Source organism: Agaricus bisporus, assembly GCF_000300575.1.
Source record: "Agaricus bisporus var. bisporus H97 unplaced genomic scaffold AGABI2scaffold_16, whole genome shotgun sequence".
NCBI lineage: Eukaryota > Fungi > Basidiomycota > Agaricomycetes > Agaricales > Agaricaceae > Agaricus > Agaricus bisporus.
In genome coordinates this window covers 41,164-68,336 of record NW_006267351.1, presented here as the reverse complement: position 1 = coordinate 68,336, position 27,173 = coordinate 41,164, and the positions used below count along the sequence as shown (strand labels likewise).

The 27,173-nt window shown below is 46.8% G+C and overlaps 8 protein-coding genes and 1 non-coding gene across 9 annotated transcripts; 4 read left to right on the top strand and 5 right to left on the bottom strand.

Annotated features, from left to right (window-relative positions):
* Positions 1-607: 607 nt before the first annotated feature.
* Positions 608-1,842, bottom strand: AGABI2DRAFT_196031 (hypothetical protein; the record flags this gene model as incomplete). Its single annotated transcript, XM_006457143.1, has 4 exons — positions 1,770-1,842; positions 1,624-1,707; positions 778-1,572; positions 608-725 (listed from the first exon to the last, which is right to left on the bottom strand). Coding segments are annotated over exons 1-4 (1,020 nt in total), but the record flags the coding sequence as incomplete, so codon positions are not given.
* A 652-nt stretch (positions 1,843-2,494) lies between these two features.
* AGABI2DRAFT_123075 (hypothetical protein) lies at positions 2,495-4,038 on the bottom strand (the record flags this gene model as incomplete). Its single annotated transcript, XM_006457142.1, has 3 exons — positions 2,495-3,076; positions 3,127-3,918; positions 3,970-4,038. 3 exons carry the CDS (start codon positions 4,036-4,038, stop codon positions 2,495-2,497), a joined length of 1,443 nt encoding a protein of 480 aa, XP_006457205.1.
* Positions 4,039-6,442: 2,404 nt separating this feature from the next.
* AGABI2DRAFT_196029 (hypothetical protein) lies at positions 6,443-9,773 on the bottom strand. The gene is made up of 7 exons (XM_006457141.1): positions 9,540-9,773; positions 9,474-9,490; positions 9,091-9,424; positions 8,803-9,028; positions 7,582-8,683; positions 7,391-7,521; positions 6,443-7,330 (listed from the first exon to the last, which is right to left on the bottom strand). Exons 1-7 carry the CDS (start codon positions 9,668-9,670, stop codon positions 6,935-6,937), a joined length of 2,337 nt encoding a protein of 778 aa, XP_006457204.1. The 5' UTR covers positions 9,671-9,773; the 3' UTR covers positions 6,443-6,934.
* Positions 9,774-11,112: 1,339 nt separating this feature from the next.
* On the top strand, positions 11,113-12,986 carry AGABI2DRAFT_212529 (hypothetical protein). Its single transcript, XM_006457140.1, has 4 exons — positions 11,113-11,855; positions 11,920-12,227; positions 12,299-12,464; positions 12,526-12,986. The coding sequence occupies exons 1-4, from the start codon at positions 11,261-11,263 to the stop codon at positions 12,708-12,710; spliced, it is 1,254 nt and encodes a 417-aa protein (XP_006457203.1). The 5' UTR covers positions 11,113-11,260; the 3' UTR covers positions 12,711-12,986.
* A 641-nt stretch (positions 12,987-13,627) lies between these two features.
* Positions 13,628-15,999, bottom strand: AGABI2DRAFT_79306 (hypothetical protein; the record flags this gene model as incomplete). Its single annotated transcript, XM_006457139.1, has 17 exons — positions 13,628-13,676; positions 13,741-13,835; positions 13,888-14,000; positions 14,052-14,247; positions 14,299-14,462; positions 14,512-14,522; positions 14,580-14,790; positions 14,842-14,938; positions 14,998-15,057; positions 15,108-15,137; positions 15,196-15,246; positions 15,295-15,401; positions 15,455-15,578; positions 15,633-15,709; positions 15,758-15,771; positions 15,827-15,880; positions 15,932-15,999. The coding sequence occupies 17 exons, from the start codon at positions 15,997-15,999 to the stop codon at positions 13,628-13,630; spliced, it is 1,521 nt and encodes a 506-aa protein (XP_006457202.1).
* A 2,549-nt stretch (positions 16,000-18,548) lies between these two features.
* Positions 18,549-18,767, top strand: AGABI2DRAFT_196028 (hypothetical protein). Its single transcript, XM_006457138.1, has one exon. The coding sequence runs from the start codon at positions 18,593-18,595 to the stop codon at positions 18,758-18,760; it is 168 nt and encodes a 55-aa protein (XP_006457201.1). The 5' UTR covers positions 18,549-18,592; the 3' UTR covers positions 18,761-18,767.
* A 3,073-nt stretch (positions 18,768-21,840) lies between these two features.
* On the bottom strand, positions 21,841-23,314 carry AGABI2DRAFT_79330 (hypothetical protein; the record flags this gene model as incomplete). The annotated part of the gene is made up of 7 exons (XM_006457137.1): positions 21,841-22,172; positions 22,222-22,391; positions 22,466-22,720; positions 22,781-22,833; positions 22,895-23,090; positions 23,146-23,173; positions 23,224-23,314. 7 exons carry the CDS (start codon positions 23,312-23,314, stop codon positions 21,841-21,843), a joined length of 1,125 nt encoding a protein of 374 aa, XP_006457200.1.
* A 1,063-nt stretch (positions 23,315-24,377) lies between these two features.
* AGABI2DRAFT_123069 (hypothetical protein) lies at positions 24,378-25,383 on the top strand (the record flags this gene model as incomplete). The annotated part of the gene is made up of 5 exons (XM_006457136.1): positions 24,378-24,425; positions 24,474-24,520; positions 24,568-24,648; positions 24,708-25,230; positions 25,288-25,383. 5 exons carry the CDS (start codon positions 24,378-24,380, stop codon positions 25,381-25,383), a joined length of 795 nt encoding a protein of 264 aa, XP_006457199.1.
* Positions 25,384-25,995: 612 nt separating this feature from the next.
* On the top strand, positions 25,996-26,068 carry AGABI2DRAFT_t156. The gene has a single exon. It is a non-coding gene; the product is annotated as a tRNA-Thr (tRNA).
* Positions 26,069-27,173: the final 1,105 nt, after the last annotated feature.

Here is a 27,173-nt window from a genome sequence, read left to right as displayed (position 1 = left end):
GAATGACCGAAATGACATTCAGTCCCTGGCCAGTACATACAGTAGCTATACCCGGGAGTACAATTCCGGCTGTGCTGTCGAGAATAATTCATGGCCTGAAGTGACATCCGACAATCAATTGCTTGTACTAGCTGTGGCCCAGATCAAGCTGTGAACGAAGCCTCTTTCAGTCCACCGTGGTTCGATATCCATAGCACTCTCCCCATACTGACATCCATGTTCATGACAACAGGAAGCCGACTCAGGTTTCCGACCATGACTGACAGCCTGCTTGGTGATGATCCCTCCTCATCTGGCCAGGTAAAATGAGAACGGAAAAGAGAGTTAAAGCTGCCAAGAGTTACGCCATAGTTATATGAGAAGTGGGACTGGCGATCCTCGAGGAATACATCCATCGTTCTGGGCCACTCCAAAAGGTCAACTAAAGAGGCTTTGAATACACCCCCGTCTCTATATTGCAACGTCAAACCCCTTATCCCACTCAAGCTATTGAACACCACGCGATATCGATCTCCAGAGAGGGAAAATATAGGCGAGAAATCGCGAGGAACGCCGCAAAAGGATTTGGGTATATTGATAGCGTGTGCACATTGCTCAGAAAGCGAAAGTACCTCACGCTTGTGCCGTCGCTCTGAGGCCCACGGAACCAAGGAGTGGTCATAAATGCGAATCATCGATTGAACTACGGTAAGCAAGTGATCTCCGGGGAGAAGTATTACATCCGTCTAACAGAACTGTGTTTGATTGGTACTTCACAAATCAAATGACCGAGCTTACCTTGACGGCAGGTTGAGCCCAGGTGATAGAATAATGGACAGTCTTACGGATACAGGGCTGATTTTTAGTCCTTGGTGGCGCTTTCCAGTCTAAAATGATCGCGTCGCATTGCGTGCCAAATCCATCCAGAGATTCCCATTCAACAGTAAAAGCAAGTAGGGAGCCGTGCAAAGATGCACCCAATATTGGTCTACCAAGATAAACAGGCAAGGGAACGGAGGCAAGCTTCTCAGCGTGCAAATGCGTAGCAGTCCCATCTTCATCCAAAACGACCTTTCCAAACCACACGTCAACCCGGGAGTCTCCAGTCACCGTCGTTTCGCCACTCGATCTGTATGACCAATCTTCCTCCAAAATATGGACTAGAGCGATTTTAAAACATAGGATTTCCGCCTCGTTGTCTTCTTCGATAGCCATTGAAGTGATAGAGTCGCATGTGTATGGGAAGGGATATGGGATTAAGGGAACTAATCCAGATCCAGACGATTCGAGGTCACTATAGAGCATCTCGCCTCCAGTGGCGGAGCAGAGGAACCACCGTCCGCCTCGAAGGAGATGACAATGTCGGAATTTGTGAGGAGACGGAATACTCCGTTCCTCAAACGGAATATCGTCCAGCCATTTGGACTCATTTCGTGCGCCACGAAGGAAATGTTCCTCGAGTTTGCCAGCAGTATACATAAGTATCGGTTTTTCTAACGTTGTCGGGAGCCTATGTGTGGCAGCAGCGTGAATTTGAATCAGGTTCTCCCATATATCCCTAGATTTAGAAATATTGTGAAAGAGCGTACAGGTCTACAGGATTAGAATGGTATATAGAAAGAAGTATGGCCGGTCTACACTCACCTGGCGCGCCGCCAGTAGATCTTTCCAATGTAACTGCTTGAAGATCTCAACGACAATTTCGGGTGGCATAGAGACAAGCCCAGTCTTCGAAAGTTGTATGCTTATCTGTGAGGAGGTGTCTAGCGGTTCTTCACATAAAGACTCACGGCCATTTGGGAAATTGTTGACATATTTAGGGAGAAAATCCAATCCCCAACCCGGATAGTGCGAAAGTATTGGCGGTCGAGGAGTAAACAAATTTCGTCGGAGTTTAAACAGAGGTCCCGCCGGTCATCTTGGCAAGCCTAGAGTCAACCCTGAATTTTGAAGCCGACTTCCCAAAGCCAATCTTTCTCTATACATTCAGGAATCGCTACCAATGAGTGACCTCCTGCCGCGAGTGCCCAACGATTGTGTGGTGGAACTGAATATGCTCTCTGCACTCCGCATCGTACTCCGTTCTTTTTCATGTGTAGGAGAAGAGCCTTCCTTACAACCAAAGAGTAGAATTTAACTTTCGAAGGTATAGAGCCTGTGATACAACTTTCTGAAAGATTGAACCCTTGAATTCTACTCTACTATAGAGATAATGTCATGTTTATAGGGCGACTTAGATAGTCATTAGGATAACAAAGAGAGAATTAATGGATTTTTGGATGAATTGAAATGAAACTGTTGCTTCCCAGTGCGTGACTGACTGGAATAATTTGCACAGAACTTCTGGAAATCTATGACATTACATAAAAGGACATTGGCATGAAATCGTGATTACGGCCAACCATTCGGGGAGTCACCACGACGCGGCCCTATCTCATTTTTCCGTACGTCCACAGTTAGGGGCAAATGCTGGATTACAGAAGACACTGCTTCTATTATATTACGACGGTTTACATCATGCTGTGAACGAAGCCTCTTTCAATTCGCCGCGGTTTGATATCCATAACACTCTTCCCGTATTGACATCCATATTCATGACAGCAGGAAGACAACTCAGGTTTCCCGTGATAGCTGAGAGCCTGTTTGGCGATGATCCCTCCTCATCAGGCCAGGTAAAATGAGAACGAAAAAGAGAGTCATAGCTGCCAAGAGTTACGCCATAGTTATACAAGAAGTGGGACTGGCGATCCTCGATGAATGCGTCTATCGTTCTGGGCCATTCCAAAAGGTCAACTAAAGTGGCTTTGAATAAGCCCCCGTCTTTATATTGCAACGTCAAACCCCTTATCCCACGAAAGCAATTGAACACTACACGATATCGATCTCCAGAGAGGGAGAAAATTGGCGAGAAATCGCGAGGAACGGGGCCAAAGGGTGGGAGTATATTGATAACGTGCGCACATTGCTCAGATAGCGAAAGTGCCTCACGCCAGTGCCGCCGCTCTGAGGCCCATGGAACCAAGGAGTGGTCATAAATGCGGATCATCGATCGAATTACGGTAAGCAAGTGATCTCCGGGGAGGAGCATCAATTCCGTCTAATAGAACTGTTTTAATGGTAGTACACAAACCCAATGAACAAGCGTACCTTGACGCCAGAAGCCCAAGTGATAGAAAAATGGACAGTTTTGCGGATACAGAGTTGATGTTTAGTCCTCGGCGGCGCTTTCCAGTCTAATATGATCGCATCGCATTGCGTGCCAAATCCATCCAGAGATTCCCATTCAACAGTAAAAGCAAGCAGGGAGCCGCGTAAAGATGCACCCAATATTGGTTTACCAAGATAAACAGGTAAGGGAACGGACGCAAGCTTCTCAGCGTGCAAATGCGTACCATTCCCATCTTCACCCAAAACGACCTTTCCAAACCACACGTCAACCCGGGAGTCTCCAGTCACAGCCGTTTCGCCACTCGATCTATATAACCAATCTTCCTCCAAAACATGGACTAGAGCGATGTTAAAACTTAAAATTTCCGCCTCGTTGTCTTCTTCGATAGCCATTGAAGTAATAGAGTCGCATGGGTATGGGAAGGGATATGGGATTAAGGGAACTAATCCAAATCCAGGCGATTCGAGGTCACAATAGAGCACCTCACCTCCAGTTGCGGAGCAGATGAACCACCGTCCGCCTCGAAGGAGATGACAATGCCGGAATTTGTGAGGAGACGGAATACTCCTTTCTTCAAACGGAATATTGTCCAGCCATTTGGACTCATTTCGTGCGCCACGAAGGAAATGTTCTTCGAGTTTGCACGCACTATACATATACATCGGTTTTTCCAACGTTGTTGGGGGCCCATGCGTGGCAGCAGCGTGAGTTTGAATCAAGTTCTCCCATATATCCCTCGATTTAGATATAGTGTAAAAGACTGAGCAAGTCTACATGATTAGAATGGTTAATAGAAAGAAGTATAGCCGGTCTACACTCACCTGGCGCGCCGCCAGTAGATCTTTCCAGTGGAGCTGCTTGAAGATCTCAACGACAATTTCGGGTGGCATAGAGACGAGCCCAGTCTTCGAAAGTTATATGCTTTTCTGTTAGGAGGTGTCTAGCAGATCTTCACATAAAGACTCACGGCCATTTGGGAAATTGTTGACACCTTTAGAGAGAAAATCCGATCTCGACCGGATAGCAGTGCTAAAGTATGGCCGGGTGAGCAGAAATCAAATTTCCAAATTTCGTCGGAGTTTAAACAGAGGTCCCGGTCATCTCAAGTCCATCTCAAGTCTAGAGTCAACCCTGAATTTGAAAGTTGGCTTTCCAAAGTCAATCTCTCCCTATACATTTCTATACATTCAGGAATCGCTACGGAGTCGCCAATGAGCGACCTCCTGCCGCGAGTGCCCAACGACTGTGTGATGGAACTGAATACGTTAAATGGACATTGGCATGAAATTGTGATTACGGCCAACCATTCGGGGAGTCACCGCGACGCGGCCCTATCTCATTTTTCGGTACGTCCACAGCTAGGGGCAAATGTTGGATTACAGAAGACACTGCTTTCATTATATTACGACGGCGCTGTGAACGAAGCCTCTTTCAGTTCACCGCGGTTTGATACCCATAACACTCTCCCTGTACTAACATCCATGTTCATGACATCAGGAAGCTGACTCAGGTTTCCGGCCATGACTGAGAGCCTGCTTGGTGATGATCCCTCCTCATCTGGCCAAGTAAAATGAGAACGGAAAAGAGAGTCATAGCTGCCAAGAGTTACGCCATAGTTATATGAGAAGTGGGACTGGCGATCCTCGATGAATACATCCATCGCTTTGGGCCACTCCAAAAGGTCAACCAAAGTGGCTTTGGATACACTCCCGTCTCTATATTGCAACTTCAAACCCCTTATCCCACGCAAGCTATTGAACACTACGCGATATCGATCTGAAGAGAGGGGAAATAAGGGCGAGAAATCTCGAGGAACGGTGCCAAAGGATTTGGGTATATTGATAGTGTATGGACATTGCTCAGATAGCGAAAGTGCCTCACGCCAGTGCCGCCTTTCTGAGGCCCACGGAACGAAGGAGTGGTCATAAATGCGGATCAGGTCTTGCAATGCGGTAAGGAGATGACCTTCAGGGAGGAGTATCACATCCATCTAACAGAACTGTGTTTGAATAAGAGTTGATAAAATAACCGAACGAGCTTACCTTGACGCCAGGTTGAGCCCAGGAAGAAGAATAATGGACAGTCTTACGGATACAGGGCTGATGTTTATTCCTTGGCGGCGCTTTCCAGTCTAAAATGATCGCGTCGCATTGCATACCAAATCCATCCAGAGATTTCCATTCAACAGTAAAAGCAACCAGGGAGCCGCGCAAAGATGCACCCAATATTGGTTTACCAAGGTAAACAGGCAAGGGAACGGAGGCAAGCTTCTCAGCGTGCAAATGCGTAGCAGTCCCATCTTCATCCAAAACGACCTTTCCAAACCACACGTCAACCCGGGAGTCTCCAGTCACCGCCGTTTCGCCACTCGATCTATATAACCAATCTTCTTCCAAAACATGGACTAGAGCAATTTTAAAACATAGAATTTCCGCCTCGTTGTCTTCTTCGATAGCCATTGAAGTGATAGAGTCGCATGGGTATAGGAATGGATATGGGATCAAAGGAACTAATCCAGATCCAGGCGATTCGAGGTCACAATAGAGCGTCTCGCCTCCAACGGCGGAGCAGAGGAACCACCGTCCGCCTCGGAGGAGATGACAATGCCTCAACCTGTGAGGAGACGGAATACTCCTTTCTTCAAACCGAACCTCGTCCAGCCACTCGGACTCATTTTTCGCACCACGAAGGAAATGCTCTTCGAGTTTGCCAGCGGTATACATACGCATAGGTTTTTCCAACGTTGTCGGGGGGCCATGCGTGGCAGCAGCGTGAATTTGAATCAAGTTCTCCCATATATCCCTAGATTTAGAAATACTGTAAAAGAGCGCACAGGTCTACAGGATTAGAATCGTACATATAGAATCGTACACCTGAGTTAGAGACTCACTTGGCGCGCCTTCAGTAGGTCTCTCCAATGTAATCGTTTGAATACTTCAACAACAAGCTCAGGCGGTAGCAAGCTGAACCCAGTCTTCGAACCTTCCTGGTAGATTTGTGAAAAAGTACACAAGAGTTTGTTTTACGCGAAGACTCACAGCTGTTTGGCAAGTCATTAACATACTTCGAGAACAGATTTGACATCCGAAGATGTCAAATTTCGGCGGAGTTTAAACGTGGCAGGCTCCCTCTCGCTCTGAAACTGTAGACTGTGCACTCAGGAATTGTGAATGCGTCGTTATTGAGTATCTTTGCGGCACATGATCCTAGAACACAAGTGCCAGCTAATTGAGCGATACCTCGCCTCCCCTTCAAGGAAAAAAACAAAGATTGTATAAAACCATTGCACTATATCACACACCAAAACATTGGCACCAAAAAAAAAAAACAGGCAGAGAAGAATCAAAACAAAAAAACATCAGTCCAAATCCAAAACCAAATAAACGAACAAAAGCAGTAGTACTATGAAGAAGAAGAAGAAACAAGTTGAAGTACCAAAGCATAAACTTGCAAAATATACAATTGAAAAACCGGAAACAATCTGATAGGAATCGGTATCATCGTGGTCATCGTCATCGTCGTCGTCGTCGTATTTAAATGCCTTGTCATTGCAGTTGTATTATTGATCAATGCGAATCCAGCTTCATGTCGTCTCGTCAAAGCCATCATCTCAGATGATGCCTCACAAGACTCCAATGTCGAAGGAGGAGAGTTTGTTGAGTTGATGATTGTTGATGAAGCAATAGAGTTGGAAACGATTTGAGTAGGGGTGAGTCGAGTCAAGTCATCGTCAAGTGTTCGTAAATGATCAGTTCCATCCTGGTTGCGAGCCGTACCATTGTTTAGTCACGCTTCACTCCATTCCGATGAAGACGACTGTGGTACAACCTCATCGTCAACATCACTCTCCTCAGGCCGCATACTCCTCGCAAACACCCCTTTCCTCGGCTCCACCGTCTCCTCAATCAACTCCTCCTCATCCAAATCATCCTCCTCTAACACAGTATCTTCCGTTGTCGCTTCTGGAGTCGTATTAGTGGTATCTCCTTTCGTCTCCAGCTCAGCCTTCCTTTTAAGATCTTCTGCCTCTTTCTCTTTCAGTTGCTGCCTCATCCTCTCCAGCTCCTCATCCTTCTCCTTCTCCGCAAGCCGTTGCTTAACTTTCTCAAGTTCCGCTTCCCGCTTCTTTAACTCTTTGTCTTCTTGAGCCTTTTCCAAAGCAGCTCTACGCCGTTTCTCGCGCTAAGACGCAAAACGTAAACATGAATTCACGACAAACGATGTTGTTAATGAATGACTTACCAAAGTCTTATCTCTCTGTTCACGAGCCGCCTTTTCCTTCAGCAGCCTCTCCTTCATCTTACGTTCTCTCTCTACCCATTCAAGTACACCATCCGCAGCAAGCGCAGGATGCGCCTTATTCTTCAATAAATCTATAATCCCAAAGAACATCAATATAACAAAACTAGAAAAACACCACACTCGACACTCACATCCTTGTAAATCAGCAACCGAAAACTCTTCCTCCGGAATCCCATCCGCAAACTTTTTCGCCAACTCATTCAACCTATTCTTATCTAAAGGTAGCGCAGTATGTCTACTATTCAAGACATTTTCCTCCGGAGGTGGTGGTCGGTAAGCCGTATTTGAAGCGCCGAATTGTCCACATTCGTCGAGAAGTTTCGCTGAATCGTTGTTATTGCTTAATTTGGACGTTGTTGGCGTTGTGGGTGTAGGTGATGCTATTTCGGATTCAGGATTACCAAAGGGAGATTTTAATCGGGATGTTGCGCCTGATGCTAATGACCATATCGAGGACACCCCCGAAGTCAAACTCGAAGGTGATGGTGGAGATGTTGGGGATGGAAGCGAGAACGTTGGGGCGTTAGCACCCATACACGATGCGGGCCTCGATATAGAACTCGATGATGATCGAGAATGTGGCGATTTGGATGCCATCGATCGGCCATCTTCTACCTCAACTTTCACATCCAAACCTTCAAGCTCAGCATCATCAAAATTCGCAGGGGGCTCATCTTCAGCACAAGGGAAGAAATTCCTGAAAAGCGCTTCGGCTTGCCATTTAGTCGCATTACGGAACTCAATCCACACATCCATTCTTCCCGGTCTGGATAACGCCGGATCGAGCTTTTCGAGGTGATTGGTTGTTGCGAAAAGTAAACGACCTTCTGCAGCGGCTACGCCATCGAGAGCGTTAAGAAGACCACTGAGACTGAGGGTATTGACATCGCTTAGGTTATCCCGGCGTCTACGAACGTGAGGGCCGGCTGGTTTGTCAGCATTATCACCGTCCTTCTTTTCCTTGTCTTTGTCGTCTTTGAGGAAATCATCACGATTTGTACTGCGGGTGAAGGCAGCGTCAAGATCTTCTAGGAGAAGGACACAACGAGCGGGTACACGACCCATCAATGTTGTAAGAGTGGAATCAGATATCCATGATGCGGAGAGGGAAACAACGTAGATATCGAGTTGAAGAGCACCAGCTAGTGCATGGATGAGTGAAGACTTGCCAGAACCCGGGACACCATGAAGGAGGTAGCCGCGTCGGAATGGAATACCACGATCAGCGTACCACTGTAAATGAGAAATAATGAGTCAAAAGCGATCAGAGAGGACAAGGGACCACATGATGCGGCCCTGTGATGTTACGTGACAAGACCAAAGAGCCCGGCGCCATCAATAGGGGAACACACCTTTTCAGAACGGAGGAAGTCTTTGGTGTCTTCGAGCAACATCTCTTTCACACCCGGATTCAATACAATACTCCCCATAGGACGTTTATGTCTCGAGTCAGTCCACCGCCAGGAACCATGAGAGTCTGCAAAATAGATTTGGATACGATGTATAGCCTCCGCTTCGTATTCGCGTTTGGCCTGGAGTACAAGTTGCTTGAGGACGGTATTTGATCGGGCGACGACGCTACAGAAATAGAGATTAATTGTGTTTACCGAGAGTTCGGAATGAATCGAGAATGTTCTCACCTGATGGACAGTTGTTCACACCCGTCGGGCTTTCGCGAGCGTCTGACGCGCAGCCAGTGACCTCGATAGAAGATGGTATGTGTAGTGTCAAAGGTGGGCTGAAAGACTACCCGAGTCTTTGGTCGACCCTCGCCATCATACTCGCTATTGTCATAATCCCGTTCCTCCTCGTCCCAATCGTCGAAACCAGAGGACGTCGCCCCGCCTGGGCCAGATGACCTCGTTGTTGTCTCGAATTCACGAGAGCGTTGCCATTCAGGCCTACGTGAGAGCCACAGCATGAGCCAATCAAAAGGATAGTCCTCTTCGCTGAAATGGGCGGTGAGGAAGAATGCTGTGGAGGGAGTTAGAGCGCTAGTAACGACGCGCAAGTGGCGACATACAGTTGACGAAATGAGACCTAGGGGTAGAGTGAGTAGCGAGCTAAAGGTGAGAATGAATGGGCGCACCAGGCTGAGCTGGACACTCGTCGTGCTGTCTCGACGGTTCCGCCGAGGACGACGAGCTTCATTCCATCAACGACCGAAGAACCGCCGCCGCCGCCGACGAGAGGCTGGATGAGGGACTTGAGAGTGTCCATGAGGGTGAATTGGAAGTAGAATCAGCTTGTCAGTTATGGTAGAAGGAGAGAATATATCTTCCGGCTGCGGTCCCGAGTGAGTGACTGATGTGGACCAGGCAAAGACGCACTCAGCCACACTCCAACTGACTCAGGCAACAACAAGCGCTAGTCCCAGGCACTCCCCACGCCTCCCATTCAGGGGCGCAGCTTGATTTCCCACTCTACTCGGTTCAAAACTCCGATTTATGAGCTTCATGATTACAGGAATCGTCTTGTTGCTGCGCCGCAACCAACCCAAACATTTCGCAGCTCCAACTTTCATAACAATTTCCAGTCATACAATTTGACTCGCATGCTTGCTAGCAATCCAAGTCTCTCCAACCTCGAAGAAATAGCAAGCTAGTGTGACTGTGAGCCCACCAGTTGCGATATACACGGACAGCCACGACCTGGCCACGTTGCAGTGGCATACCTATGATCAATGATCATCATATGACGGTTTAATTAGTACTTCTTCACCACAGCAACTCATAGCCCCATCAAAAGGCGATGCCGACTGATATCCCCAAGAAATTATCCTCAACTTCTTGTTTTTCTGCTGCCGTAAATGCAAGCCTGAAGGTCGAAAGTGACCACAACCCTAGTGGAACGTTAGGACCAAGACGTGGCTTTGGCTACGTCAGGTAAAAATTGAAGTATACGCGCCACTTGTTTTTGAGTGCCCGACACTTCTCCCGTCCAATATCCTTCATATCGCCTTTGGTCAAATTGATTGGTCTAGTAGTTTCTTTTAAATAACCAAATACACGTAGAACACCTCGGACTTCTAAAGTTTTCCTTAGATGCCCCTGGAATATACATGTAGGTATCGTGAATTTTACCCGAGGCATTCTGCCGACTTGTCAATTGTTACTCAGAGCTCGACACCTTTGGCCTTCCTCGACTCTCCTCCTACATCACTACGAGCATTTCATCGGTCCCAAAAGATCTCAGATCCCTGGGGATCTATTTAGGTTGGCTATTGCCGCATAAAATGTTAACAGGGTTGGAAGTTCGGGCGCATGGAGTGATAACAGTATCAAAAAAAGAGATATTAGCTTGCGATGATTCAGAGCACTGGAGAGAGCAGTTACTACACCCGAAGTACATTTTATGTTCAAAAAAAAAAGTTGAGGGCAATCGTCATGATAAAATTCATACAAAATATCGAAGGAACTGTTTTCGATGTAATTAGATCGTATTTCTTGTATCAAAGATACGAGAATGACAAGTTCGTCAAACATAGTTGGGCAGTTGAGCAATCGGTGACTCAGAGCGTCTGAATGAAATTTTGTAACAGAATTCGTTATCCCGTCGATAGGGATATCCTAGGATATCCTGACTCAAGGTTAGTCGCATCTGCCGTCACATGATTGTAATTGTTCAGGGTCGGTTTCAAGAGATTCTTTTGTCGTTCGCCACAACCTTTTCGCCATTCAGTCATGGTCATTTGATCCTCTCTAATACCTCTAGGTTCCATGGTTCACACCGTTATTTAAGTTCAAATTCATCTTGTCGACAAACCCCTTCATTTGACCTCTCTGCTTTGACGCGTTTTCACTACTACCAATGACATGGTCATCTCTGAAACGTCGGGTTTCCAGGGCAGTGGCCCGGGGAAGCCGTTTGCCTTGTCTCCCTAAAGATTTCTCGAACGCGCGTTTTGAGAGGATCCGTGCAAGCCAGCTCATCGAAGAAGAGAACTTACCAGATTATCTCGCGACACGATACTACCCTGTCCGCATCGGCAACGTACTTGCTTCACGCTACCAGGTTGTCGGAAAACTTGGATATGGCGCAACTTCGACTGTTTGGATGGCACGAGATTTGTTGGGCCACCGCCATGTCGCCTTGAAGATCTTTATTCACTCGGGTAGCTTGGGATGTGATCCATCGCACGAGTTGTCAGCCTACCAACGTCTAGATCAAGGTCCAGCATCGCACCCAGGTCGACAAGCTGTCCGCGCCTTATTCAACTCGTTCACCATTTCCGGCCCCGATGGTGCTCACCAGTGTCTCGTGCACCCGCCGCTATGGGATAGTATGCAGACCTTCTTGGCACGTAATCCCATAGGCCGACTACCTACTCCCGTTCTCGCCATCACGCTAAAGCAAGTTCTCCTCGCTCTCGATTACGCCCGCCAATGCGGGGTCATCCACACAGGTGAATCGGCTCTTTTTTTCCCCTTTGCTCTAATCCAACAAGAAACTCATACCTCGCTTCCCAGACATCAGCGCGAGTAACATCATGTTTGGTATCGAGGATACCGCCATCCTCGAGAAATTTGAACAGGCAGAACTCGAGAACCCAACGCCGCGCAAAGAAATCAATGGCAGGATCATCTATCTATCACGCGAATTAGATATACCGACTGGCTCGAGATTCGGCCTACCCGTCCTCTGCGACTTTGGCTCTGCCGCATGGGGCGAGGAAAAGCATAAAAAAGACGCGCAGCCGGACGTCTACCGATCACCAGAAGTCATTCTCAAAGTCCCCTGGAGTTATGAAATTGATATTTGGAATGTTGGCTGCATGGTAAGCAAGGTTGAATTCCTCCCTATGTTCAATTTGGTGTCTGTCGATTGATGACGGAACGCAATTTCCAGATATGGGACCTCTTTGAAGGCAGGCACCTGTTTTACGGAACTGATCCTGAACATGGTACCTATCGCGGTCGCGCCCACTTGGCCGAAATCATCTCTCTATTGGGTCCTCCACCGCCAGGATTTGCAGCTCAAGGTGCGCTGAGATCTAGGTTTTTCTCTGAACAAGGTCAGTTCCTTATCTTATTGCTTTATAATGCTATCGATCCTGACGTGTATCACTCTCTCAGGCGAATTCCAAGCCGGTATCGAGGTACCGCCTCGTGTCTCTTTGGAACAACTGGAGACAAATTTACAAGGCTCAGATAAGGCACTGTTTCTGCAGTTCGTGAGCAAGATGCTGCAGTGGGATCCGAAGAATCGACAGAAGGCGAAGCAACTTTTAGAGGACGAGTGGCTGAAGAAGCATACCTAAGTTATCAGGAGAGCTGTGATACTCGCGTACAGTACTGGTAGGAGCAGTTTCAGGCATAGGCTGATGAACGTAGTCCTCAGCCGCCAGTCGATATCATCAGAGACTCAGACTTCTGGGCCGTGAATACTTCTGAGAAATGTTCGAAGCGAATGTGGTTACGTTCTTAATCAACGCTGCATTCTCAATCCGTGGGGATAGATTGTCTTGTAACCAGTCGTGTCTGGTTCTTGTCGTAGTTGTCGCGTAGGTCAAAAGAATATAAGTGAGGTTGTGCCCAGGTCATAATCGCGCTAGTCGCAGCCCATGCGAGCTCAAGCTCAAGGTTAGAACGCTATGTACGACCCCACCCATTGCAGTAGGCGGATACGACCTCTATTCACGAGACAGCCTGCTAAAAACATGTATCTGACTTATCTACGGCCTCCAATTCACCCACTGGTACTCAATGCAGTATAGCGCAGCACGCTCAGATGGCTAAGATCATCCCGCTTTGAGGTGGCTACGAGCCATACAAGCTGACTTTCTGCTTGGCGGCTGTGCTTTTTGGAATTAATTTTTTTTGTAAGTCCGATCCGGTCCGGTCTCTTAACCCAGCGGTTAAAAGCAAGGCAAAACCGGACCGAACCATTGGCAACCGGACCATGCCGGTTGCAGTCAGTCTTCGGAGAGGGTGTCAAGGTCGCCAGGCGTCAAGTGCCGAGGAGCTATCTGATATACGCCCATTGGTCTGGTTTGATTAGCGGGCACGATGTAGAGTCATTGTAGACCGGAAAGGAGTCCAACTCTGTACAGTGACTGGTATCCCAATCGATAGAAGTACTTGTGAACTTTTCACACGTTTCCCACAGACAAGAGCCAAAACAATCAGCATAATCAAATTCATTAATTATCTAACAATATCGCAGACCCAAAGATATTTACAGTCGCTGACCAATATTAATATGGATAGCCTTAACCTGGGTGTATCTACGAAAAGGAATGACATCAGTTTGATAGAATCGAAAAATGGCAAATGGCACAAGCTACGCACGCATCAAGAGCATACTCGCCAAATTCCTTGCTATTACCCGACTGCTTAAACCCACCGAAAGGAACACCCATATCAGCAGTCGCCCCAGAGTTAATCTGAATGACATAAAAATCTCGTCTCGAAATCATGACTTAGACATAAACTCACCCAGACAGACCCGGCTTCAAGGCTATTCGCCATCCTGATAGCGCGCGCCACATTCTGAGTCATGACATTGGCACCGAGCCCATACGTTGTGTTGTTTGCCCATTCAGTAACCTCTGCCAAGAACGGAGATTACTACGAGCGCTAGCCCTGGCAAAAAATGAAACGCTTACCTTCTTCGGTCTTGAACTTGACGACAGAGCAAACGGGTCCAAAAATTTCCTCCTGCATGATTTTCATATCCGCCTTGGCCTCAGTAAAGATCGTTGGCTTAATAAAGAAGCCGGTATCTCCTTGTCTTTCGCCTCCAGTGAGGACCTTCGCACCCTCACTCTTCCCGGAATTGATGTATCCCATAACACGCTATGATATCTATGAGTCAGCTGTGCCAGTGTTGTCACGTTTCTGCCTCACTTCGAATTGAGCATTCGACACTTGAGGTCCATGCTGAGTTCCCGGCTCAAATGGAGTTCCCGTTGCATCGGCCAAACCCTCGGCTAACTTCCTGAACCCTTGTATGAACTTGTCGTAGATTCCCTCCTGCACGTAGATACGTGATCCTGCGACACACACCTGACCTGTTCATTGTTAAAACGTGGTCCATGCATCAAAATGTTTTCTACGTACCCATGTTGGAGCTATCAAACGGATGGCCGTGTTAGCGTAGACCTTCCTCTGCAAAAGAATAGACGCACAAAATTCCCCCGCTTGCCCACTTGATAGCTTGATCCAGTTCGGCATCATCGAAAACGATGACGGGACTCTTCCCACCAAGCTCCAGCGAGACCTTCTTCAAATTTGACTCGGCCGAGGCTTTGAGGATCCTGCGCCCTGTCAGTGTGCTTCCTGTGAATCCGACGGCCCTGATCAATGGATGCCTTGAGATCGCCTCTCCGACGGTGTTACCTGGCCCCTGTCGTCAATAAATCTTCCGTAAACTCGCATACAAACTCTTACCATAACCGTTGACAATATTCACTGTACCGGGAGGGAAGCCAGCCTGGTTGACGAGGTCCGCGAAGTACAGCGCGGTGAGTGGAGCGATTTCGGAAGGCTAAATGTGCTCCAATTAGAAACTCGCGTATCGGTTCGTGTGACTGATTGGAAGCCTACCTTAAGGACTGCGACATTCCCAGTGGCCAACAGGGGCGCGATTTTCAAGACTGCAGCGGCCTGTAAATGTCAGGGACATTGAAAGATATTCAGCCTCAAAGATTGCTCACGAGAGGGATATTCCAGGGCGTGATTGCTCCCTATTAGACAATGAGGTTAGTGATTTTCCAATCACAGTGCCAGAGACGCGATGCGTACCACAACACCGTATGGTTCATGCCGCGTGTAGGCCATCTTGTTCTCGTTCGTCTGTCCCAAGTCAGCCCGGAACACTCAACCAACTCGAAATGAACTCACCTCGATTGTTTTGCCTTGGATCTTGTCTGCCCAACCAGCATAATATCTCAATATCGGTATTGTTATCATCGACATATCAATAAACTGCGCCATGGGAAAGGGTTTTCCTGATATACAGGCATCAGTGTTGACAAGCCAGCAGACAAGATACTATACTGACCGACGTTCAAGGCCTCCAGCGCCGCTAGTTTGTCACTATGTTGTTCAACTAGATCTGCCAATTTGCCTAACAATCTTCCGCGCTCGGCCCCGGGAACCTTCAAACCCCATGAGGTCTTGTAGGCCTGTTGGGACAATTACTTGACTGTGATTTATCAGGTGGTAAAAAAAAAACGAACCTTTTCAGCGGCGGCGACAGCGACATCGACATCTTTTGATGTTCCTCCAGCGACGGTCGTAATGACCTTGCCGGTGCCTGTGCCAATGGATCAGCAAAGAAACTTGAAGGAGTTACTGCGCATACAAGGATCGACAACACTGGAGACGGTCAAAAAAGTTAGTACCCAAGTAGATCGAAGGCATTCGCACTCACTCAACGGGGTCTCCGCCGTCAACTGGGTCTACCCATTTGCCACCAATGAATAACCTGCACGCATCTCAGAAGAGTTACCCAGACGAATGACTCAAGGACGCCTACCCTGTATTTATGGTGACGGTACCCTTGAAAAGAGAGCTGTCGAAGGTGTGAGTGAAGGTTTGCGGCATGTTTTGGATGTGAAAGTAGCTTGAGTCGACATCTGAAGGAACTTGCTGAATATATATACGAGTTGTTCATGTTCTCCCCACAGCAGCAGATGGATTCGTGGACGTTCGGCAGCTTGTGGATTCGTGGACATTCGGCAAGTTTGTAAGTTGGAGTTAGGACCGCACCAGTACGGCACAATGTTGATAACACGTTTTTCCACAGCCGATGGATTCGGAGGCGTTCGGCAAATTTGTGAATTGAAGCTGGGACCGCATAGTGCGGGACTACATTCGTTGATAGCATGTTTCCCCACGGCCGGTGGATTCGTGGACGTTCGGCAGATTTGTAAGTCCACGTTCCGCGCCGTCTTCATCAAATCATTTCATACCCACCCTGCTCTCAAATAATGGCCTGAATTTAGTATCTCAGTCGCCGAGGTTTCTCGCCGAGGCTAGACTCCTGGGAAGGACCTCCAAGAAAAGAAAAAAATACCCGTAGATTGGGGAGTGGGAGGATCGAGAGCTCTGAACCCTCAATTCCAGGCGGCGAGATCGCAAGGGAACGCGATTTGGTCGTCCTGAGAGGGCTCCTCGACCCCACCCACGCAGTAGTCACTTGAAATTTTGAGGGTTAGAGGATAATACGCTACGCAACTCCGTCGATTTACGCGTTACGTTACGAGTCCGAAAAAGGGACACGTTCTTTCTTTATCGTGCATGCTATCGTCCCTTTTTGGTAATAAGCTGTGCTCATCATTCCCGTGTTTCTCGGTGTGCCTGTACCGCCGTTTGTTTTTCAGCTCGGCTGTCCTTGTGCCGCTTTTTGCAGATTTAAGGGCATCTGACCGGCTGCGCCAGTGGAGGCCAGTGGCCACTTGGATCGGTTGCGTGGCACCAATGCCGCTGATCGCCGATTACTTGTGATTATGCCCGTGAGGTTTCCAGCAGTGATAATACCGCTACTCGCAGCCGGGCGTTTTCTCTTTTTATAAAGTTGTAAGGAGGGTGATTAAGCTTCTATGGACCAGTCTTGTAGATCAACTCGAGTGCAGATTATACTGACTTCACGAGCGGGAATGTTTGGACCGAGATGAGTTTCGCCGGTCGAGAAGGAAAAGACACGCATTGCGATTAGAGATTTGTATACCGATTCAAGGACAACAGATTTTTGTCCACTACCACACCACGGATATGTAAGAAACGCGCATTGAATGTTTGAAGATATATATCACCTGACTAACCTGACCGGTTTCGCCTGTAATGCATATGCCCCAACTCTGTCAGCTTCGATAAAACACCATTCTCATGCTGTTTGCGTCTTACTCCGGACGTCACAACAGCGGCATGAGAATCCCAGAGATTGACGCCAACAAATGTAGCTTTGGCACGATAAACAAACAGTATCGGATCAATCGAGTCCGGTTGTGTGATTGGAACACTGCGCCCTTCACTGGCTACAATATAATGCATATTAAAAAAGTGTATCAGAAGGAAACTAAACACATACTTCTTCACCACGTTGAGCACGAGATATAGGTACGATTCCGTCGTATGACAAGATAAACTTCTTGTTGTGTAATGGGGATGACATCAAGTTCACCCTACTGATACTTCCCACTGATGTGGTGGCACTGAGACCAGCCGTACTAGACTTGTAGCATCGTCGGCAACATGAAAAGGCGACTACGGATCCCGTTCCTCTACTGCCACGACCACCGTGGGTATACCATTGAGTCGGACACCTACGAAGCTGTCGTAACTCCGACTGTGGTCCGAAGGTTCTCTAGTCGTCATTTGAACTTCCCAGCCTTCAAGCGATGTCAAGAAACATTCTATCGAACGCATTAATCGCCGCCGCTCTCTCAGGGAAATAACTTCCATTCCCTGTTCTTGTTTAATTGGCAACGAATGTTCCCCGTCCTCTGTGAGAATGACATATTCCAAATCAAGAGCTTCTCTATCGATTTGATATCGTATATGGTCTATCTTTACACCATTCCCGTACCCAGAGAGTTTTGCAACATGATTTCCATGTTCCATGACCGTATTTAACAAACTGAGCGCCGTCGTCGATAGCTGCTGGGCCAAGGAGCTGGATGAATTAACGCCATGCGGAGCCGGATAATATGAAGGCCCGCATGGCCTTGAAGTCATGTTGCCGAAAGCATGCCATGCGTATATAGTCAAGCGAATTCCTTCTTGATTGCACCATGCAAACACCGCACACTGCAAGATATTAAACGTAAGCAATGAAATATACATGACGGCAAAATGATCATGCAAACATTTTTCACGTGAATAAACATATAAAGGTGAAGGGTTAAGATAAGCAGGTTCAGATGATGGTATCTGCGTCGTGAAAGAGTCTTGCAATCGTTACGGCGTCTTGTGGACTAGGAACCTCCTAAGCACTGAAAAGGGATCACAGTCGTGAAATACTCACTTTGCTTGCTAACGAAGCGTAAAAATTCGTTTTTGGAATCCTCGCAGCAGGATCCCATTCCTGCCTAAGCTGCGGCGTAATAAGAACGGCTTTTGAGGCATTCTCTTCTCCCACTGTGACATCCAGCAGCATTCAATAGACGGGGTCTACTCCAGCTACACCCGGTGCACAATGAAGTCTGCGAGCTCTTGCACACTTGAAACAATTCCCTTGGCCATCTTGCTCAGAGACCCTGGTGTCGTGGAGATCCGTTTCCAGCCTGAAGACGTCAGACGTGCGCCTCGGTATCGTTGGTATCATGTTGGTCGTAGATTATGGTACAAGCAGATGGGATCGTAGACCTCTGGACATTGTTCTACGGTTTCGAGATTCAAGACAGAGTTAACTTATTGAACAAGTCACGTGTCGTGATCAACGCGTCTAATAATAACTCGTCAATTGTATTCCAGTATTCACCGTCACCGTTGAATCAGATCCGGACGACAGGCCGCACCTGGACTGAGACTGAGAAGGACGAGGATGACTTCAAGGCCTTGCTTGAAAAGGAACTTGATAAAATCTACCAATTCCAGGAAAACAAGGTCAGCTCTGTTGCTTTTTCATCCCACTATCCTACTCGTTCATCCATCATCCTTCTCATTTCTCTGTCTTCGCGTCTTGATTTCTCACTCAAGCTGGTCGGCAATGTCTACCCTGGGTATTCTCTGCCACTACAGTTCCAGATTTGCAATCCTATTGGCCTAGTTCACAAATGGGCAAGGTCAAGCGTGGCTTATCAAGGAAGATACGCTTGAACGGCAAGATCGTCTCAGGAAAGCGAGGCTAAGGGCCCGAGCGCAGTTAGCAGGTGTTCCCTTTACATCTGCCGAACGTGCTGATAGCAAAGTTGGTATGTCACGGTATATGGTGTATACCCTTTACTGTATGCTCAATCGTTTCAGGTAAAATGTCTTTCGACCATGAAGATAGGGAAGTGAATGGTGTACTCGAGGGAAGGATACCATCCAATGAGGCAGGAGCGGTGGTACTCCTAATTGGCCCTATTTGATTCCTCTGACATAGATATAGAGGTATGCGGAAGGATTCCTGATGGCGACATAACCGTGTCTTCAAGAGAAGTCGGGACCAAACACCTCGTAAAGAGGTGTCCTCACTTTGTGGGTGCTCCCTATTTGTGCTCCCATAAGTACTCAAGTCGGTATAGCGCAGCACACTTAGAGGGCTAAGATCATCCAGCTTTAGGTTCGGCAGTAGCATCTGAGTTTCCACTGAGCGGCTGTGCTGCAAACTTCCTTGATTAAAAGTGAAACACACTAATGTGTGGACAGCATCAAAATGAACGAGAACGACTCAGGACCCAACCAAGTCGAATGCATTATATGCGGGGCGGCATAGTACGTGGCACCGTACTATTACTACGTGCCCTGTTTATGAAGCCTTTGTGCTGTCTCGGAGCGGGCAACTCAACGAGAAGTTGACTTTCACATGGAGGCGATGCTACAAATGCGATACGCTTCGGTCGATTTCCCAGTTAGGGCCTGTTCGGACGATACGGTTTTGACTCGGAACCCGCCCCCCGCCAAATTTTGTTCCCATGGTTTCAAAATTGTGCGCGTTTGAAACGTTGAGCGTTCGGTGATGTTCCAACGATCCCAAAACCGCTGTCACTACATACCTCGTAGGGGTTCATCGTGTCGCAATCAAGTTCGTTGATTGTCCTTACAACATGTTCAAATAATCCACTTGCTCAAATCACTGTCCCACTTGGCTTTCGCTCGGAAAGCGGTCGTATGATGACTTGTTGAAATCGTGAGGTACACAGTTTTAGCCATCATGCATTAGCCATCTCAAGTCCGTGTGAAATCGCGACATTGCGGGTTCGAAACCGTGACGTCCGAACAGGCCCTTAGTTCCGGTTTCTATATACATCATATATCAATCACTCAACAATCTTCGAGTTTCAAGTTGGTCAACTGCAACATGCATGGTGACGAGCAAGAATATAAGATAGGACATCGTTTACCGGAATGTATACCCTTGGACTAACAACTCGAAACTTGCTATGAACAATGACGCTCCGGCTGACTGGGCAACTCTGCGGGATGAAACCGCTGACCTCATTTCAAGTACCACTGTCTTGGGGGTCTTATACGCCTTCTCAATCATACTCTACTACCTTTCTACTCGACTATTCTACTCTCAATCTCGCGATATTGATGGGAAACTCAGCCGTCGCACACTTTTCACATTTGCGTTGGCTTCAGTCATGATAGTATGCGCTACAATCGACATAATCACTCTCAGTCTATACACAAAAACGTTTTATCTCGACATTAGAACCCTTCCTATTGGTCCGGATCGTACTTTAGCGAAAAAGCGGGCCTTCGCAATTGGTAAAGCAAACATCGTTGTTACTTTTGTTGAAACGACCCTGTCATTGGGGGTATTAGTGAGTTTACAACTGCTATGCTTCTCGTCCTCCCATTCCTATTTACTAGTCATGGCGTGTCTGGACTATCTGGAGTGGAACTCGACTTGTCATACCAGTGGCCATATTTTCTCTACTGCTCTATCTGGCTGCTATTGGTAAGAACCGATTACACCAATTAATATTCATATACAAATCCTTCAACAGGAACGTATATTTCGTATATCATTATCACATGGTCCATTCCATATTCTTCCTCGAGCACTCCTTCGTTGTTTGAACGGGTGCTGTCAGCAAGTGTGGCATTGATAGCAGCAAGCACAGTCTTCATGACATTGATGATTGTTAGCCGCCTGATGGTGGTCCGACGGAAACATATTAAAATAATGGGTATGAGTTCCAAAGAGTTCCAAAATTTTCCAATAGTTGAATCAAAGGAGCTCACAAATTGTTGGTCCCAGGAAAAACTGAATCTGCGGCGCAATATTTGGGGATTACAGCGATGCTGGTGGAGTCGTTTGCGCTGGCTGTCGTATGGATCCTGGCGCTCTTGATTTGCCCTCTCTTTGAAAGTGCTATTCCGGCATATAATTTTTTCAATGCTTCTGCGGTTCAGATTCAGGTAAGCATCTGTCTTGGGAGTACCATTTTTATAAGTGATATTTTTGTCTCGTCCAAAAGGTCCTCACATACTTTCTGATCATCTATCGAGTGTTTTCGGGACGCGCATGGAACGGACAAACTCAAAGTCGACTTAGTACATTGCAATGGGGACAAGGCGCTACTGAACCAGCTGATACAACTATTAGAACAATCAGTATTGGCATTGTGAATGAACGGGACGATTGTCCAGAAGGTAACGTTCATCTTTAGTATTGTGCAAAAGCAATTACAACCTGTACATTCGTTTATCTCAGTACAATCATAGAATAATAGGATATATACCGAGCCAGAAGCCTATAATTCATCACAGTGTTTTGACAACAGAAATTCAAAACACAAAATTTTCCACCACAAAACTACCTCCTAATCCAATGCCCCACAAACTCACAACATACATCATCATCCGCACCCAATCCACATTCAAAGTCGCTGCAGAACTGTCAGACGGACCCGATGAACCTGATGAATCCGACGAGCCTGAACTCGAATCTGAACTGTTCTGACCACCAACTGTCGTAGTCGTTCCTGATTTGCTAAACACACGCATTGACCCGATTTCAAAATATGCCGTGGCATAGCTGGACCCATTTCCGACTACCCAATCTTCGTAACATAATCCAGGACAGGTTTGGCTGAAAATTTGTGGTGGTTTAGCGAAATCTTGATATAAATTAGAAAACAGTGATCAATTATGAGGGGAGGGGCGTACCGCCGCATAGCGTGATATCAAGAATGATGTTTTGAGGAGCGAAGAAGGTATTCATATCACAGCCTCCTGTTGGCCAATTCGCAGTGGGTGTTCCAAGTTCTGAAGTGTCAATTGTAGATGAATTGGAGGAGATGACACTGGCGACTTTCGCTCGCGGCATGAACCAAATCCTATCAATTTGAATAAGTCTTCGATGCTATAGCGAAAGAATGATAATAAGAAAAAACAAGGTTGAAGAACGTACGAAATACCACTTTCGGCATATTCAGTGACCCAGACTCCACCGCCCGCATTAGCGAATTCAGCTCCATAAGATTGAACGTCCGGATCATTAACGATACACCCTTGATTATTGTTTGTAAGGTAAGAACAATCGGTATTAGGAATGAATGAGGAGTCGACTGATTGATTCGGGTTGACTTGTTTACAACCTGGATTGGTGTGGAGTGCCATTTGGTTACGTTGTTGAAGGTTTACGCCTTCAAAGACATCGATTTCTCTGTAATGCCCGAAGTTGGAAGGTAATTTAGAAAAAGTGATTATATATTAAACAACTTACCCGCCATCTGGCCAATTTGGAGAGTGGGACCAAAATGCCGGCCACACTGAACACTGCCTAGTTGTAAGTCAAAATTTCTGGACACCTGCCCGATTAACCAGAAAGAAGGCGTACCCCATATGGTACGTGGTACATATCTATAGTCCACAAACTTCCAACGCTGTACATCTCGTTTGTCTGAATCCTGACTGCGTTTCGCTTTTCATTGAATGGAACTGTCGTCGTGTTGTCAATCTTGATGATAGCGTGGTTTGTCGAGGGGTCTACGAAGGCGAGTTTGTTTTGAGCTGCTTGTTGGGCACCTACGAAACTTTTTTCTGGTTTTCAGTCTACTGAACGATAAGAGGATGGATAATCAAGCGTACACGACGTCTCCATTTGTTAGATTGTCAACTATAATTTGGTGAGTCAGCAATTTGAGGTGAGATTCGAGGCATACGCACAGTGGTCGTAGAACGCCCAATCGTCGAAAAAGGTCGAGCCAGCATATTCTTTCACCATGTCGTATTTTTCCGCACGCGCGTGCGGGAGCATTATGGCGGCCAGCGCTCCAACAACCAACACCGATGGTCGAAAAGCCATGACGTCTACGAGGCGAAGAGGAAATGAAAGGAAAGGAAAAGGTTAATCAATCAAAGGGGTAGAGAAGACGGGGAGCGAAGACGGGGATTGTTTTTGTCGAAAATCAAGCTTTTTCCATCTCTTATATAATGTTCAACAATACTACAATCCGGTTGGGACAAGTCTCCATGGCCTTGGTCTTCTTTTTCCACAAAACTTCTTTACAACGCGCCCGCAGTAAGGAGCTAGAAACAAAAGCAGGTGGGACTTGTGCCATATTTAGGATTTTAATGGAGCAGCTTAAATTTTGGGCGCCGCCAATCTAAAAATACGGAATTACTATTTATTTTATTCTTGGCAGAAAATCAAGAATGGAGGCAGTTTGGGTCTAGATCATAATTGAGGAGACTGAGCAGTGACGATGCACTGACGTCGAAGGGTTGAAAAGTCCATTGGCCTGGCACAGCCTCGCAAAAGTGAAGTTCGCATCTTTGGAACACAGCAAGCACCGATGGCCGAGCGACTGGACAGATGTCATTAAGAAAATGACTTGTGCATATGCCATATCAACCATCACGACAAAAGCGAGACTTTCTCACGCTAGGGATGGGTTTGCCATGAGGAGCCTGGGAAATTGTTAGACCTGGACGATTAGATTGATCATAGGCACTGACAATCAATTTATTCTTTAATCCTAGCAACTAACATCACATTCACAGACTCATCGAGAGGTTAGAGCCCAGTTTTTTAGCGAGTGGGAATGGAGAGGCTGGGCCAAGTGACTCGTCCACATGGATAGTATTCGAACGATTGTTAACGTAAGGAAATAGAACATCATTAGTTGCCACCAGCTGGGACCAAGCTAGTGGGTTTAAGGTAAGTGGTAACAGCCCGAGTCAGATTTCTATTTGACGGGGAATGTTAATGACAGATTGTGTTGTCCTCGGTCGTGATATCTGTACCTGTAAGCGAGGGTGACAATGGGACTCTTGGCGGGTGCGGCAATTACCGAGAAAGCTCTTTGCGTCTGCCAACCATGGTCGCCTGGCTCTGCTGTTTCTGCAGACAGCGCTCTCCTCCCTCGGTAAGTCCTGCGGTTTTCTGCAGTCAATTCGTCGCTGAGATGGTGCAGACAACGCCCGATGAACGCACGTACCTCATTCCGACAGAGCCTCAACCGTAAGCCCACCCGAGCGCTTCAAATGCGGCCAGTTGACCACCCACAGGACCAATATCAACGACGAGACCGTGCGTCGTCAACGTGCGCTGCAATCTCGACTGACAAGCATAGTTCGCGCCAAGGAAGGGTGGGTCCACGCTGCTCCATGGATTTGCATATTTTAATTAATTCCGCTCCGGGGTTTAGCAAAATGGTCAACCTCCACGCTCGTTTACCTTTCAATCTTCACAACCGCAATCTGTCTGCGTGTTTAGACCCGTCCACGTCCCGGTCTGCTTCCGATTCCCTCCTTACCTCCCCTGCTTCCCCTCGATACCCGATCTCATACCCCGTTAACTCCCCCTCCAATTTCCATGACGCTAAAGACGACTATCCTTCTCGTTCTTCCTCTGTCGTGCCTCCACAACGTGGGCGTGGCTATGAAGGGGAGCCTGACTGGAGCTCCGACCGAGAAGAAGAGTCACGGGCGCCAATCTTGAATCTGCGCCTTGTCAATCCTAAATATGGTATTGGAATGGGTAGACCTCTCACACGTGGTCGATCTCAGTTGAAACTTGCAGGCCAAGGTGCTCAGGCCGGCGAGGAGACAGCGAGAGAGACGAGTCTGGGAGAGGATGTCCAAGGGGAAACAAACACCATTTCGCCTGTGCCCCAAGAACAAGAGGTCGTTGTATCCCCAGCTGACACCGTCGTGCCTAAAAACCCTCCTGTGCGTTGTAGTCCTTTCGTTACTAGGCACTGATCGTTAAGTTTGCACTCCTTCAAGTTCACCTCTGACGTTCAAATAGCTGTCTCTCCTGCTTCAACCTCCAGCTTCAAAATCCAAGAAACGACGCCCCTTGTCCTCGCATGGGATTCCTGATCCATACTCAACTTATCCCCCGTTGCTGCGTTTACGACTATATTACGATCCCACTTCGCTCTCATTTTGGAAGCACACCAACTAAAATTTGGACTACATTACTTTTTTCGTGCCATCAGTCAACTCATCAGAATACATTCACTCCCGAACATTCGTTTATTTTTTTCTTTTTCTTTGATTCTTCACAATCAATCGTGGCACTTTTTTAAAAAAAAACTTTCATTACGCTGATAAGCGGTCTGTGACCTGCAACATTCATTCGTTATCCCCGTTTCTCCCCACCTCCCTTCTTCATTCTCACCTTATACCTGTTTTTCTAGCATCTCAACTTGACAACCACATCCAATATATATCCCAGCATATATTCCTTCATATATCCCTCCACCACCACCACGTTCTCTCCATTCATTCATTCATTCATTCTCTTTTGGAATTTTTTTTTTTTCGTCACACAAAAAAGATATATATATTTTGTATATATTACCATCACCACTCACATTTTATCTTTCGAATGCATTGAGGGGGAAAGTTCTCCCTCCAACTTGTAAATTGAATGTTATGAATTGGAAGAATTGTTGTGTTTTGATTGTTTACGTGACGTGTTTTAGTGTGTCCTTCTTAGCTCAGTTGGTAGAGCGCGTCACTAGTAATGACGAGGTCAGTCGTTCGAGTCGGCTAGAAGGAAATGCCGAAAATATGTGTTTGGTTTTGTTTTTTTCGATACATCTCTTTACTCTTTTCTTTCTTCATCTTCATCTTCTATTCTATTCTTTGTTTATGTGCTATGGAATGTGTAAACGCAAGTCTACGAACAGCCAGTGGGTTCAAATAAACTGTGCCTGTGTTCCTGGTACCTGATAAGTTTGCGTTATGTATGTATATCTGGATCGAGTCGTCTGAGAACTCTAGGGAAATTCCGCATCACTGGGTTCGATCTATTGATGATATCGTCACTAAAGAAAAGCAATGAAAAAGCATTTCAAGATCTCGGGCCCTTTTTTTTCATGATCACCGTTTCTACTGAAGGTTTTGTTTATACACAATTTGGTAAGGTTTGTTGTCCGAGCTGCAAGTCAATCATTGGTAAGTCATCGTTTTCTCTCATACACCTCCATCATGAATTTACTCGCATTCGGTGGCCTCCTACTGATATTTTTGTGACTCTTTTTCTTTGTGCGGAGCTTGGTTTTCGATTTGGAGGGGTGGCTTTTGGGAGGCCTTCAATGCACTAGTTGAGTCAGCCTAGTCTTTGCAACGTGTTTTACGGTTGGAAATACGGCATTCACTCTAACTTTCATTATTTGAATGCGACTGAATTCAGTTATAGTTATCTCACTCTGAAGTCTTTTGGTCACCATGTGTAAGCAAGTTATGCAAAGGTGCTTAAGAAGATCTGTCATTCAAGCTCCAGTTTCAAAACTCATGGGCCGTCTTTTGTACGCCATCAGTAAATCATTGTGGGATTGCCATTCTCGTGTGTCGTGTCTAATGTTGACAACATTTGGGCCCATCTACTTCCGAGGATATCGTTTCAGAAGCGCTGCTGGTAATAATAGCTCAAACTGATAGTGAGCCGAAGCCGATGACGATGGCTTTTTTTTTTGACGAGTTAGACCTCTGCTCTCGTCGCCACACTTTCTCTTCGGCGGCTTCATCGTTGAAAATCTGGCGTTGTTATATCTGTGACCTTCAGACGACAATGTTTATCAGAGTGGACCTCTGTCGTGGCGGGTCTTCCGGTAGGAAATGATAGACAGGTGGATTGCCGACGGACATTTTAACATCAACAC

Coding starts and splice junctions, on each gene's coding strand:
- AGABI2DRAFT_196029 (XM_006457141.1), bottom strand. CDS start 9,670: ATGGACACTCTCAAGTCCCTCATCCAGCCTCTCGTCGGCGGCGGCGGC. Junction 9,029..9,090: donor TGTGAACAACTGTCCATCAG/GTGAGAACATTC, acceptor CTATTTCTGTAG/CGTCGTCGCCCGATCAAATA. Junction 7,331..7,390: donor AACAGAGAGATAAGACTTTG/GTAAGTCATTCA, acceptor TTTGCGTCTTAG/CGCGAGAAACGGCGTAGAGC.
- AGABI2DRAFT_212529 (XM_006457140.1), top strand. CDS start 11,261: ATGACATGGTCATCTCTGAAACGTCGGGTTTCCAGGGCAGTGGCCCGG. Junction 11,856..11,919: donor ATGCGGGGTCATCCACACAG/GTGAATCGGCTC, acceptor CTCGCTTCCCAG/ACATCAGCGCGAGTAACATC. Junction 12,228..12,298: donor TTTGGAATGTTGGCTGCATG/GTAAGCAAGGTT, acceptor CGCAATTTCCAG/ATATGGGACCTCTTTGAAGG.
- AGABI2DRAFT_196028 (XM_006457138.1), top strand. CDS start 18,593: ATGAAGTCTGCGAGCTCTTGCACACTTGAAACAATTCCCTTGGCCATC.